Source organism: Phyllopteryx taeniolatus, chromosome 18 (assembly GCF_024500385.1).
Source record: "Phyllopteryx taeniolatus isolate TA_2022b chromosome 18, UOR_Ptae_1.2, whole genome shotgun sequence".
NCBI lineage: Eukaryota > Metazoa > Chordata > Actinopteri > Syngnathiformes > Syngnathidae > Phyllopteryx > Phyllopteryx taeniolatus.
This window is the reverse complement of record NC_084519.1, coordinates 15,606,577-15,619,275: the sequence shown is the minus strand read 5'-3', so window position 1 is coordinate 15,619,275 and position 12,699 is coordinate 15,606,577. Positions and strand designations below refer to the sequence as shown.

Genomic DNA, 12,699 nt, shown 5'->3' with positions numbered 1-12,699 from the left:
CGAATGGATGACTGCGCCGGAGGGCTTTTCGGCGATGCTGTGCTCGCCCGTCCGAATTTGGATCGTTAAGAGGAACCTTCTGAAGGCGGTAAACGAGCATAGCTGTGATGGCACGCGTGGTAGCGGGGTCTAACTCACAGTTAAAAAGTGGCTGCGTTCACTTTGAATGCTACCAAAACCCCAAAACCCCAAAACATATAGTCTCTACACCCCTAATACTGTATAAACCCCAACATTAATAAAACAGGGATTGAGGTGACATTGAATTAAATATATTACTAAAATCGTTGGCATAAATAATCCCCGTTACTATTGTCCACTTAAATATTTTAAACGCCTCACCCCAAAAAGATGAAGTCAACTACTGATATACCATTGCTATGCCCCAAAGAATTTCTAGAACCATCGTCCATTTACATTTTTAAATGCCATACCCTAAATTTAAAAAAACACAAACAAATTGAAAAAAGGGGCAAATAGGAGAAAACCACTGATACACTACTCCACTAGTTACCATGCCCCTAGTAATAAATTTACTTCAAATTTAAACCTCACCTCAAATAGATTCCTCCCGTTTAAAAAAAACAAACAAAATACCACTTTTCCTCAAATATTTGCTGTACCCTAACAAATATATATCACTGGAACCATGGGCCACTTAAATATTGAAATGCCTCACCTGAAATAATAAATAAATAAAAACAGAGCAATGGGGGTTTAGGTGAGAACTACCAATATACCGTATTTTCTGGAATAATTTGTTTTATAGTAATTAATAATTACTCATCAATCAATTATAATGAATGCATCTTATTTGCGCAAGTAGGCTAGTTGTCACGGGTCCGTTAATCATATACCGAAATATTTAAAATTTCACCGCAAATTTTGTTTAAACCGTCAAAAGATGGCTGATACTTTTAGTACGACTACTACCACCGTGAATTTCCGTAGAGATTTTCTCAGCCCAACACACACGTCTGTAGGCTAACATTCTCAGTTGGGAAACGAAAATCAAAAATACACAAGACATTCGCGAGCTGTATCTGACTCGGCATACTGTACCATAGTATAGTATGTCCTTAAACATGCTTGGCTGGATTTCTTTTGACTAGTGAGAGCATTCGGGATCATTCGAAACGTGGTATACTTCCCGGCTGGAAGAAGTCTGCTTGGGCATGGCGCGGTGATAGGGAAAAAAAAAAAAAAAAAAAAAAAAAAAAAAACATCACTTCTTCAATGCTAACAACTTTCTCCTTGTCTTCCAAATCGTAATGTCTCAAGCGACTTTGAAGACCCCCTCGAAGCAAGAGGCCTCTCGCCAAGTGGGGCTGGTGGCCACGCTTACTAAATGTCAGAGGCAGTCAAGCGCCTCCGTAAGGGCACCGGCCGCCCCGTAAAAGTCGCCGGTGGCCGCCTGTCCGTCATGTCAGCGCTGCGTCAGATCACCGCTTCTGACACTTCACCCGTCCCGCGACTTTTCAAAGGAACGGATACTACCGCCTGATGTGATCGGTTCCGATGGCTGACCACGCCGTCTTTGATCGTAGCGGACAGTTTGTCGGACTTCCTTGAGGTCTGTACTTGTGTTGCGGCTCTGATGATGACAAATATTTGTGGTTTCATATTCGTAAAAAGGTTAGATAATCATATTCAGTGGTACGTTGACTTACAATTTACGAGCTTTTCAAGTTAAGGACATGTTCACTCAGGGCTCCTTCTTGTCGAACATTGCAAAAAGACACAACTTACCCTTCAAAATAAATGCCAGTCACCAGAGCAAAAAACATACACATTCGCCAAAGACTCTCCGTATCTTCCACTAACAACCCAAGCTAAAATTAGTTCCTTATACAGGATCACGCGCTGTGGCAACCCCTAAAGGGACAAGCCGAAAGGAAAAGAAGATACAGTCAAGCTGTATCACTTCCACATACTTCCTTGACACCAATTGCTACCATTAGCCAGCTCTTGCAGAATCTTAGGGCTTCACAGAAATTATGCAGAGATTTCACAAATACATCCAGAGGAAAGAAACAAAAAACGGCGAGGGTTCATTGCACTGTGACACTCTGCAACAAAAGTACACCGCTCGAGACTTTCTGTTTTATTGAGTCAACTGACTTGACCGTATCTTCTGGTGGATATTTGTCTTCTCTTACCACACTGTCCTATGAGAATAAGTTTAGAGGAAAAGAAACACAAGAGCCCACAGACTACAGTTTGGACTCTGACAATTTTGGTCGAACCCCAAATTGTACAAATTTGGGAGCATACCAAGTACAAGGTACCAAGGTGGTCGGGTAGGCTCACATCTGAGGCCATGAAAAAAGAATTTTCTTAGTTCAAAGACAAACATTGTGCTTAGTGCTCACACAAAATTGAACTGTGACACTGCTCACATGGGAACATTCTAGTGAGCGGTAAGTGAAAACCTTTTTTAATCATTTGCACTTGTGTACGCCTCTCTCACCTCTCTCTGCTGAACTTGAGCGAGTGCAGGATAGCCGGTCTCTTCTGCCTCAGGTTCCACAAGTGCACAGTGTCGTCCGCCAGGGCGCTCACCAGCGCCCCCTGTCAAAAAAATAAATAGATCTAGTATTGCGATTACATGCACACACACACAAAGTCAGTAAACGTCTTCTGCACAGGCATGAGTCAGTTGGCGCTCTCCCGGTTAGCCATGATGTATATAAAAGTATATGTGTAGGAGGCACGAAAAATAATTTCCATCTCTCCGAGAAGGGCTGCTAAGTCACAAGTGTGTGTGTGTGTGTGTGTGTGTGTGTGTGAGCGTGTGCGTGTGTGTGTGCGTGAGCGCGCCCAGGGTAAAGAAGAACGAAAATACTAATGACAGTCACTTGCACAAGGGCTGCACTTGGTCGCACAAAGGTTTTTATCAAGCCTAATTAGCATAGATGGGAAAAAAGGTGTACCATTAACAACCACTTATCTTATTCACTGCCATGGACGTTTATATCCGTCAACTGGAATTCAACCTCTCTTTTGGTAGGTTTGTTGCTTATCATCATCACAGAACACAATATTCTGTGGGTCTTGAAAGATCAGTCAAAACAAAAATAATAAAAGTTGCCAATGAATGAGTTAATATGCAGGTCCAGCTGCAGGTCAGCATTATTCAAAATGACCTCAGTGAAAACATTATTTTGTGCATCACATTGTATGATGAAAAACAGGAGATCGAATACAACAGCAGTCCGCTTACTGTTGATTGACACCCTCTAAGAGGTATCCGTTTTTATAATCGTGTGACCGATGGCGGGGGCCAGCTGAAATTGTGGAAGGGGTGCAGAACTATTATACCACCAATGTGACTTAAAAAGCACCTTTCGCTCTGCTTCTAATACTTTTTCTAAGGGAGGAAATGCGATTAGCAGGGATGAACGTTCACGATTCAGCCTCCAAGTCTTTTTAAATGACACTCAGTATTGGGGACGACTTCTACTATAAGCTTGAGAGCAGGATTTTATGTCACATGTAGTAAACATGTATATATACACAGTATAGAAGAAAAAGTCTCAACCTGGATTTATTAAGCAAAGAACAGCAACTAATGAGATTGCGATTGAAACCTCATTAGCGGCACATCAAATCAAATCAAATCAAATCAAATCAAAGGGAAAGTTGGAACAGTTTGGCATTTACATTCATTTCAACGGGGAAAGATTGTTTGAGATACAACAAAGTAAACTTGTATCTCAAGGCAGCACACAGGCTGAGCGGCACTGTGTTTGTTTACGGAGTGGACGTGTGGCTAGAGAGGCATTTACACATTCTGTCACGTACCTGGTTCCATACTGAAAAATCTCAACACGAATACCTGTAAAGTTTACAGCCCGAATGATCGTCCGCTGCGCTTGCTGGAGTGATAAAGCGGTTTGTTTCCTACCTCATTGATGAGAAACTGTAGCTGGATGACGGCCGCCCCGCTCTCGTGCTGGCAGTAACACTCCACACCCGGACGACCGAACCTGGAGGATTTATGGTCAAGGAAATTGTGGCAATACATAAGGGGAAAAGTCTTTTTGTGTGCGTGTGTGTGTGTTGAGACGACTTAGTATGCACTGCAGCGGCGCATCCGTGCCAAAAATGGCAGCCGTAGGACAAGAGTCTCGGCATTTGAAGGTCATCCGCGCCGTGCTACTCCTGATCCAAAGATGTGTCTCTTGGAAGGCGCCATGACATAATAATTATAAGAAGAAGAATTTTAAAAAAGCACATTGACCACTCACGCGCGCACTTTCCTAAAATGCTATAACGAACAAGCTCACAGGGGGGAGCTTTAAGGTAATGAAATAAACACAATCAACCGAGTGGAAGTGAACATTCCAGCTGAGGGGGAAAATAAATAAATAAATAAATCGCAGCAGCAAAAAATAAATAAATGAATAAAAAGAGGAGCAAAAGGGGGATGATTCGAAGTTCTTCGTAGATGCATGGGTGAGCTGGCTGATTATATTCATTCATTCACTCCCTGGACTCGGTAAAGGGAGGTCATTTGTCATAGCTTGGAGGGTCGGGGGGGGGGATGCACCCATCGGATGACAGTGTTGCTCATCATATTATTATGTGTATGTATATTATGTGTGTGTGTGTGCTTTAACTACACACCCAAATTTTGGCTCGCGTATGGATTGTAATGCGCTACATTAACTATATAGACCACCACTGCAGCCGCTTATTAATATTTAAAGCATCGCCGACACTGCTGCTCTTCGCTCCAAATGGACATAATATTAGGTACACCTGCACGATGTCGTCCACTACATCCGTTTGAGTTTGGGCCAGAGGCGGGGTACATCCTGGACGGGTCAGCAGCCAATCGCAGGGCTCGTTAAGACAACGAAGCATTCATGCACCTATGGACAATTTAGTCTTCAATGAACATAAAAAGCACGATTTTGGAATGTGAGGAAAAAGGAAAATATGAACATTAAAACGACACACAGTCGGGATTCGAACACAGAGCCAGAGAACTCTGAGGCAGACGTGCTAAGCACTTGCACCAACTGTACAATACCGTTGTACAAAAAAATAAAATAAAAAATCTGCCTTAACAAAAAACATCCAGTGACCTTTATCAAGATTTGCTTGCATTGAGCCTGCATTTGCGTGGCGACCAGTGCAGGGTGTACCCCGCCTCTCGCCCGAAGATAGCTGGGACAGGCTCCAGCACGCCTGTGACCCGAGTGAGGATAAGCGGTACAGAAAATGGATGGATGGATGGATGGATGGAGTAGGCCTGAGAAGGGTTAGCACAAATTGGATTCCTTCTCCAATTAAAGTTATTAAAATGTAGAATAGACATTTTCATGTTTGTACACAGAAAGCGCCAGAGTAGTTCTTCTGGGAGGCAGAAAGTGATTATCTGCCGGCCGCTGACTTGAACTGAAAACGGTGACAAAAACTTCTGTTTGGGGATGCGCCACCAGATATACGCCAAAAGGTTCAGGTATTTTTCAATCCCGTTCATAAAGATATATATTCTGCATATAAATGATTCCAGCGGAACATGCGAGCGAGGAGGACACATCGAATAGATGTCGAAAATAGTTGGACAGAGAAGATCTCAAGATGGCCCATTGACATAGCAACCCCTTCTTAACCAAAACCAAACCTCCGTTACCAAGTTTGGGTGAAACATTTTCTCACAAACATCTCATAAAGTGTTTGGTTTGGTTGTAGCCTGCTCGCTAACATCAGCTCTCTTGCATTGCTATCCGTTTCACCGACAAAACAGCACATCTGCAATTTTACCTACTATTGTGGATTTTCAAAGACAGAAAATGACTTCTTTGTGTTGCAGATGAACAAAAGGGGGTGAGGGGGGGTAGAGTCACAAAATGTGGAGACACACGTTTGTAATTGGACAGGGACGACATTCAAAAAAGGGGACAAGAGTTGCCGCTTTAATTAACATTTGAAAAAAGGCCACAAGAGCACCCAAAAGTCTAAACAGGTTTTCCTCTCCTGTAGAGCCAAGACTTTGCTTTTAGGCTACAGACAAGACACTGGTGTCATTTATTAAGCAGTCATGTCTAGAATGAATCCTAGTGCCGATGTGTTTTGTGATCCAACTCATTAGGTGTGAGGGGGAAAAAAATAAAAAATAAAAACGAAAAAGAGGGATGACCACTGCTCAATTGTGCGCTAACACATCAATTTCTCAGAACATCCCCAAAAAGTAGTAACAGGAATAATGCCAGTTCTTTGACGCTTTCGTTCACACACAGACATTAAATAGTTCACTGGTGAGCCTATTTTACCTCAGTTGCCAACCAAAACAGCAGCACCAATCGAAGCAAGCAAAACAGTCTCGCCGATGAATTATTGCGGAGTCTTAAATGTGCTGCGGAAACTGTTTTCAACGACAATTAGCGTTCTGGTAGTGCTCTTAACACGTGGTCGCTCCACAATGTTGTGGGCGTACATGTTGACTAGCCGTGCTGACTTTTCTTCAAATTAGTCCTTTTGACTTTGTTTTTCAAAGTTCAGTTTCACTCGACATCCGATGTAATATGTGCTAGAAAAGAGTAGCAGTAACAATTTTCTAACTACTCAACCACTTCTGTTTTTAAAGCAATTCGTCTCTGAGATTAAGAAAGACTTTTTTGCTGACGGATGACTAACCTCAAAGATGTAATTAGAACTGTAAATCACTCGGCAAATGCCAAATGCTTTTGTTTAATCATTGATACCAGGGACGCAACGGTGAAAATTTTCCACACCACAATTGGTTGTCTCCCCGACCGGATTAAGCCAAGACCTTTTCAAACATGACAGCCGATTTGAGACTACACACTCGCCACCAGCTGTAAACAAGACCACAATATACAGTAATACAAAAAAAAATTTTGAAGTTTAATGTATAGCGGAATCAACTACCTTGTTAAACAGAGCATGAACCCAATCTGATAATATACAATACCTAAACTAAGTTTCTGTAAATTTGGATAAAACCGTTTGAGTGAGAGTTTAAGAATTTGTTGTTCAGTCAAGTAAGAATACCTTATGAGACAACAACAACAAGGGTTCCCAAAAGGTAAAAAAAAAATACAAAATTCTTCACTTAGGAATGGATTTTCCTCTATGGGATTTTTCAACAATAAACTGTGTTCTATTGTTTTAGATTCAGGGTGTTGCTTTCCCAAAGGTAAAAGTCATTCAGAAAGATTCATCCTTGCTTTTACACATTTTCTGTCACAGGTGAAGATGAAATGTTGTCACGCTGAAGAGCTTGGCTGCGACTAAAAATGGCAAAAAGGGGATTAAAAATAGAAAGCAGCCCCATCGTGCCACGATAGATATCAAAGTAAAACAAAAGCAGATAGAGAATGCATGTCAGCTCCCAGCTAAAAATAAAACTTGAGCAAGATTACACGCGAAGCAATTCTTACACCGTTACAGAGTGCCTCTCTTTGCATCCGCACGGGACAAGGCCGGCTGCATGTGTCACACTTGCTGACAGGAGCGTTTTCTCATCTCTCGCTATCCTGTCGTTCCAGCAAGCCTCACTGCGCCGCTCAACATCAGACAGGCTGGACCGCGGGCGGCCATGGCAGCGAGACGACGGAGAAAACAAAAAAATTAAAGTGGGTCATCTTCGCATCTTGTCACATGCCATGAAATTCTCCCCAAGCTGTTGCGGAAGACTTGTTGGCTTTTTGTCAAAACTACAGGAACCTTCTTGAGGTCTGGTGAGCAAGGACAAAAAATTAGACTGGTTCATTACGGAAATATCTTTATACATTTCTGAGCAGAGTTTTTCTGTCTTCAAGTGTTCACTTGATGCTTGTTTGTAATCCGCTGCCTTCACTTTTGACTTCAGTTAATGAAAAGCATGCTCTATTGGGTTTAAATTAGGCCACTGACGCAGCCATTGAAGACTTTGCCTTCAGAAAATCTTCAGTTTCTGCTTTTTTTTGTGAGTCTTTCTGCCTTCAGTAAGTGGAAATCATGCTATATTGGCTTGCGATTAGGTCACTGAAGAATATTCCATACATTTGCCTTCAAAAAGTCTTCTATCGCTACTTGATTGTGGTGTTTTCTTTAATTTCGTCTTTACTAAGTGAAAAGCCCGTTCTATTGCCTTGAGATCAAGCCACTAACTTGGCCGTTGAAGGATATTCAGTTTCTTTGATGACATCAATATATCATTCGTATTATTTCATTCCCCTCACCCAACAAGAAATGATAAGAAAATCAATAAGGAATCGGCTCGATGAGCAGTACCGATCATGGTATGGAATCGCTAAATCCTTATTCCTGGGGGCATATGACAAAAAAAGCAAGCGGCAGTGAAAGGAAGGGGCGGTAAAGGGGGAATAACCGAAGAAAATCCAAGGAATAAGGGAGAGACTGGGAGAAAGAGCAAGCCAGGAAGCTGCGATGACGTTGGCACTGAAGTGACGTCAAAGCGAGCCACTCATGCATCAGCCTGCCTGCGTGGGGGCGGGTAGGGGGATGCTGAGCCTGGGGGCACAGACTGCTCGGGACTGGATTCAAAGACAGTGGTGAGGCAAAAGAAATGCAGAAAAGAAAGACAAAAATAAAGGCTAAGAGAAAATTTTATCCAGTCATGAATGAACTGAGAGCACAAAACAGATATCATCCTCCACCTTGACCTCCATCCCACCACAAACACACGTCTTAATGGCCTGCAGATGTTTACATCCAATTTAAAAGCTGCCGAGGGAGTCTGACATTCACTCCTCCGGGCAGTCGCAAGATCCAACACAGCGCTGCATAGCGCTCTTCCTTACGACTCAGCTTTTTCACCACGGCACCCTCACTGGGCAAATGACTTCATCTGAGGAAATGTGTTTATATTTAAATGCCTACTTGATTCTTGATCTATTCACTCACATCGGTGACAACAGCAAAATGAATGCAAAAATCCTGCCAGGTTGATGATTTCCCAAGACTCTCGTTTTATTGACACGAAGTTTGGACAGTCTTTGCAATGCAATCAGTCGGTAGCAAGCCAGGCTCTAAAATAACCTTTCACCACCATTTGAAGCCCAACTCTTGAGAACAATACAAAAACCAGCCTCATGCAACGGTTCAACTCGGCCCTTGAGGGAAATTTTACATATGCTTCTGAAGTTGCACAAAACACCGCCTCTAAAACACAATGTTGATTACATCAGCAATTTGTTAGACCTCAGTTCTTTGGCCTTTGCTTGGAAATTATAAGGGAAACGGTTGAAGCTAATTTTGCTGTTCAAGCGACAACATCCGTTACTCATTTAAGCCATACACTGTTTCAAGGCACGTAAACATATACCTCACATTATATTTACATATTTCTCTGGCTGTTTTTCTGTCCTTTTATTTTGCATGGAGCAGGAAGCTAACTGGAAGCTAAACTGTCTTGTGCTAGCCTGAAAACTAATTGCTTCTGGAATTGAATAATTACCTGCCAAATCCGAAAAATTATTTTTCCACTTCCTATTATTGGCTAATTTAGATGTATTTTGTGTGTGTGTGTAAGTCAGTTCACAATGTTAGCAAAGGTATGGGAACACTTTGGTCCCAATGCTAGCTAGCTCTTAACAACGTGATTTTTTTTCGCTCTTCTCAGTAAGCTAATAGAAGAGGGAAACTATTTTGTGCGCAGAGAAGGTTTCCCCCGTTGTTGACAGTAAAAATTTACACTGCAAATACTTTTGTCACCCCTCATGTTTGGCCGTTAATGGTCAGCGAGGATAGAGTATTTCTTGCTGATGTCAGTGAAAGTTGAAAATGCTGCAAGTTGAGCTTTAAACAAGCTTGCAGCTGTCGCTTAGCAACAATGACTACAGCATGATTCTAGCTGGCAAGCTAAGAATGCTCTGGAGGGACAATCCTTCAGACTGCGAGTGGTACAGATCGAGACCCGTTCATCCGACTGTTCCCAGCAGTAAGCCGCGAGATTGTCGGGCCAAGCCGTCAATAAACGGCGCACGACTTCTGCGCCGCCCTCATGAATATCCGCGTTGTATTTGCAGAAGACAACGCGGGGGTTGCTGTCATGTGACGGCGGCGCGGGGCATGCAAATGAGGCGAAAGGCAGCCACATACAAAATTCTGATTTGTTCGGCGCGGGCCTCGTATAAATAATTTCCCCAGACACGTTTGATTCATCATGCAGACAAACAATTTAAGTGGCATGCGGCCGCTGAGCGTGTCATTGCGGATTCGGCTTCTGTACTCACTTTGGAAAACACTGGAACACACATTCTTGTTTTTGGGAGATCACGGGGCTACTAAAACAATAAAACGTTCATACACAAACCTAGGTTTCCGCTTATCATGAGGCTTTGGTCAGGTTGGTTATATATGCGGTGCTTTAACTTTACGAGTGCCCCAACTCGGGGGGTTTTCGAGCTTGGTCGATTTTTTTTTTTTTTTTGCTTTTTGCGTTGAGAGACAAAATTTTAGGTACCGGCAAGCTTCATGCTTCGGACAGGACGTCAGCCATTTTGATTTGAACGCACTGGCTTGTACTTTATCAAACTCCTACAAGGGAATTCGCCCAAATGAGTCCCGATCGGAAGCAGGTATCCTAGACAGACGGGTGAACTGGAAGCTTTTTTGTCTCCGCCATCCAATGTGAGCTGAGCATGATGTCTAAGTTTGATGATCATTTCAAGGAGTTTCCAAGAAAAGGATGTGAGAGGGCCCCGTTCACCGATGCTTGCGCCTTTCATATATTATTAAACATAGCGTATAAATTAGTTTCCCACAGTATGACTCACATTTGCCCTTAACGATGATGTGAATCACTGGCTGCTCTTTCTCATGAATACTAATCAAATGTTACACAAGACTATATTTAAGTCATTCTCACTGACCTGTAAAGATTAACAGGAAAACGTTCGGTTGTTCTCGACCTACAGCTTTATAATGAAATACTTTGATGGGCGGGAGCCAGCGAGGGTGAGGGGTGCCAATGGTAATTCAATTTCAAATACCGTAACCTCCACCACGGCGTCAGGGGAATGTAGATTGTTGCTTCGGGGAGTACTGCTTACTTAGCCCGCAGTAGGAGTAGAATAGCAGACAATTCAAAGCAAATTCCTAGAAAGCGAGGACACGTGGATCGTGGTTGATTAAAGGAATTAAAAAGAAGAGAATGAAACTGTGGAGAGGTTTTGGAAATTCACTTACTGAAGGGAAGAGGCGCACTGAGGAAAACAACGGGGGGGGGGGGGGGAAGATGTTGCGTCAACAAAACAGCTTGTGTCCGCACCAAAATGATGACGTACGAAAACGTGACAGGAGAGGTGAAACGGAACGAGACGAGAGGAGAGGAAGAGCAGGAAAGAATAAATTAAAGCTATGAGCTCTCTTTTCAGAGGGCGAGATTTTCATAACGCGCGAGATGTTCGGTCGAGCTCTGACCTTGCGGAGCCAAGTTGTTAAGAGCGAGTAGTGTTTTATGGCAAGTCAAATTTCACTGCCGTTCTCCACCGACAAACAGTGGCAAAAACGAATTCTTCACAATTTAGTGGCAGCTATCTGTCTAACAAAAAAAGGTTCAAATTTGCTACTAATCGGACAACATTTGTAAGAAATGTTTGTCTTTGAAGGTGCCCAGGAAATGCCCGTTAAGGAAAATAACACGATATAATATTGAACTTCATAAAACGCATGCTAATTATATAATTGAATGGGATGTAAAGAATTAAAGTGTTTGTGCATCATGATTAATTCATCGTGACTTCTTCGGGTGTGTGTGACTTGGCTGCCGGGGAGCAGTCAAACACGGGCAGAAACTAAACGAAGACGACTTTCACAACTACTGTGTTAGTCTGTAAACTGCATTATTAGTCATAATTTTTCCCAGAGGATAAAGAATATATGCCTGTGAATAATTTTGTATTGTCTGTCTACATATGTTACTGTGCTGTCTGTGTTCACAAATCTGTTGCTTAAAGGTTTATAACTATTTGCTAGCTCGTCAATGGCATTTTGCATTGTGTGTTAGCATGTTGCTATAGCGGGAGGCAAAGTTGTTTGGTTGTTTTAAACATGACATTTATGTGTCATTTCTCGGCATAATTAAGGCCTTCATTTTTTTTTTTTTCAATCTATAAAATTGTATACTATAAACAACTGACTTACATTTCCAAGTGAAGAATATAAAGCTTACTGCCTGCATGTCTACCGGTAAAACAAGAGTACTGTATATCTGAACAAACAAGAAAAAAGAAGGGGAGCATAACTTACAGGATCATGACTTGACTGCAAACAAAACAGAGTGAGGGAGAGAATAAAGTGAGAAATAAATTTCCGACTGGATTTCCTTGTATCGATAAATAATTAAAGTGGGGACCGGGAGCCAACGCGTGCATTTCGATGGCTTTATGTATTACCCTCTCAAAATGCCAAACGGGGAAATATTTTACGGAGGATGTATCATCGTGCCAAATTAACCTTTAACGTAGTCGCCCTGTGAGATCATGAAATGTTTCCATTGACAGGCGCGGCACTGTGTTCAAAATCGTACGGTCAAAATGGTGCTTTGACAATGGGGAAAAAACAATCGTTTTCTTCTCTTGCGTGTTAAAGTAGCAGTTGTTCGAATGTTTAGAAATCAGTAGTATCTATGCTATTTTCCGTTAGCCTGCCGATGGCATTTCCGATTATATGTGAGGATTAAGCTAGCGGACTTCAGTGACAGAAAATGATGTGATT

At 42.3% G+C, this 12,699-nt stretch overlaps 1 protein-coding gene across 6 annotated transcripts in view; it reads right to left on the bottom strand.

Annotated features, from left to right (window-relative positions):
• The window catches only part of stxbp5a (syntaxin binding protein 5a (tomosyn)), a 70,076-nt gene that overhangs the window by 39,106 nt on the left and 18,271 nt on the right, over nucleotides 1-12,699 (bottom strand). For all 6 annotated transcript variants that reach the window (XM_061754041.1, XM_061754040.1, XM_061754043.1 and 3 more), the window contains exons 4-5: nucleotides 3,908-3,989; nucleotides 2,471-2,571 (exon numbers count right to left, since the gene is read on the bottom strand). In XM_061754041.1, the coding sequence (XP_061610025.1) occupies nucleotides 2,471-2,571; nucleotides 3,908-3,989 (183 nt within the window). The remainder of the gene's footprint in view (nucleotides 1-2,470; nucleotides 2,572-3,907; nucleotides 3,990-12,699) is intronic.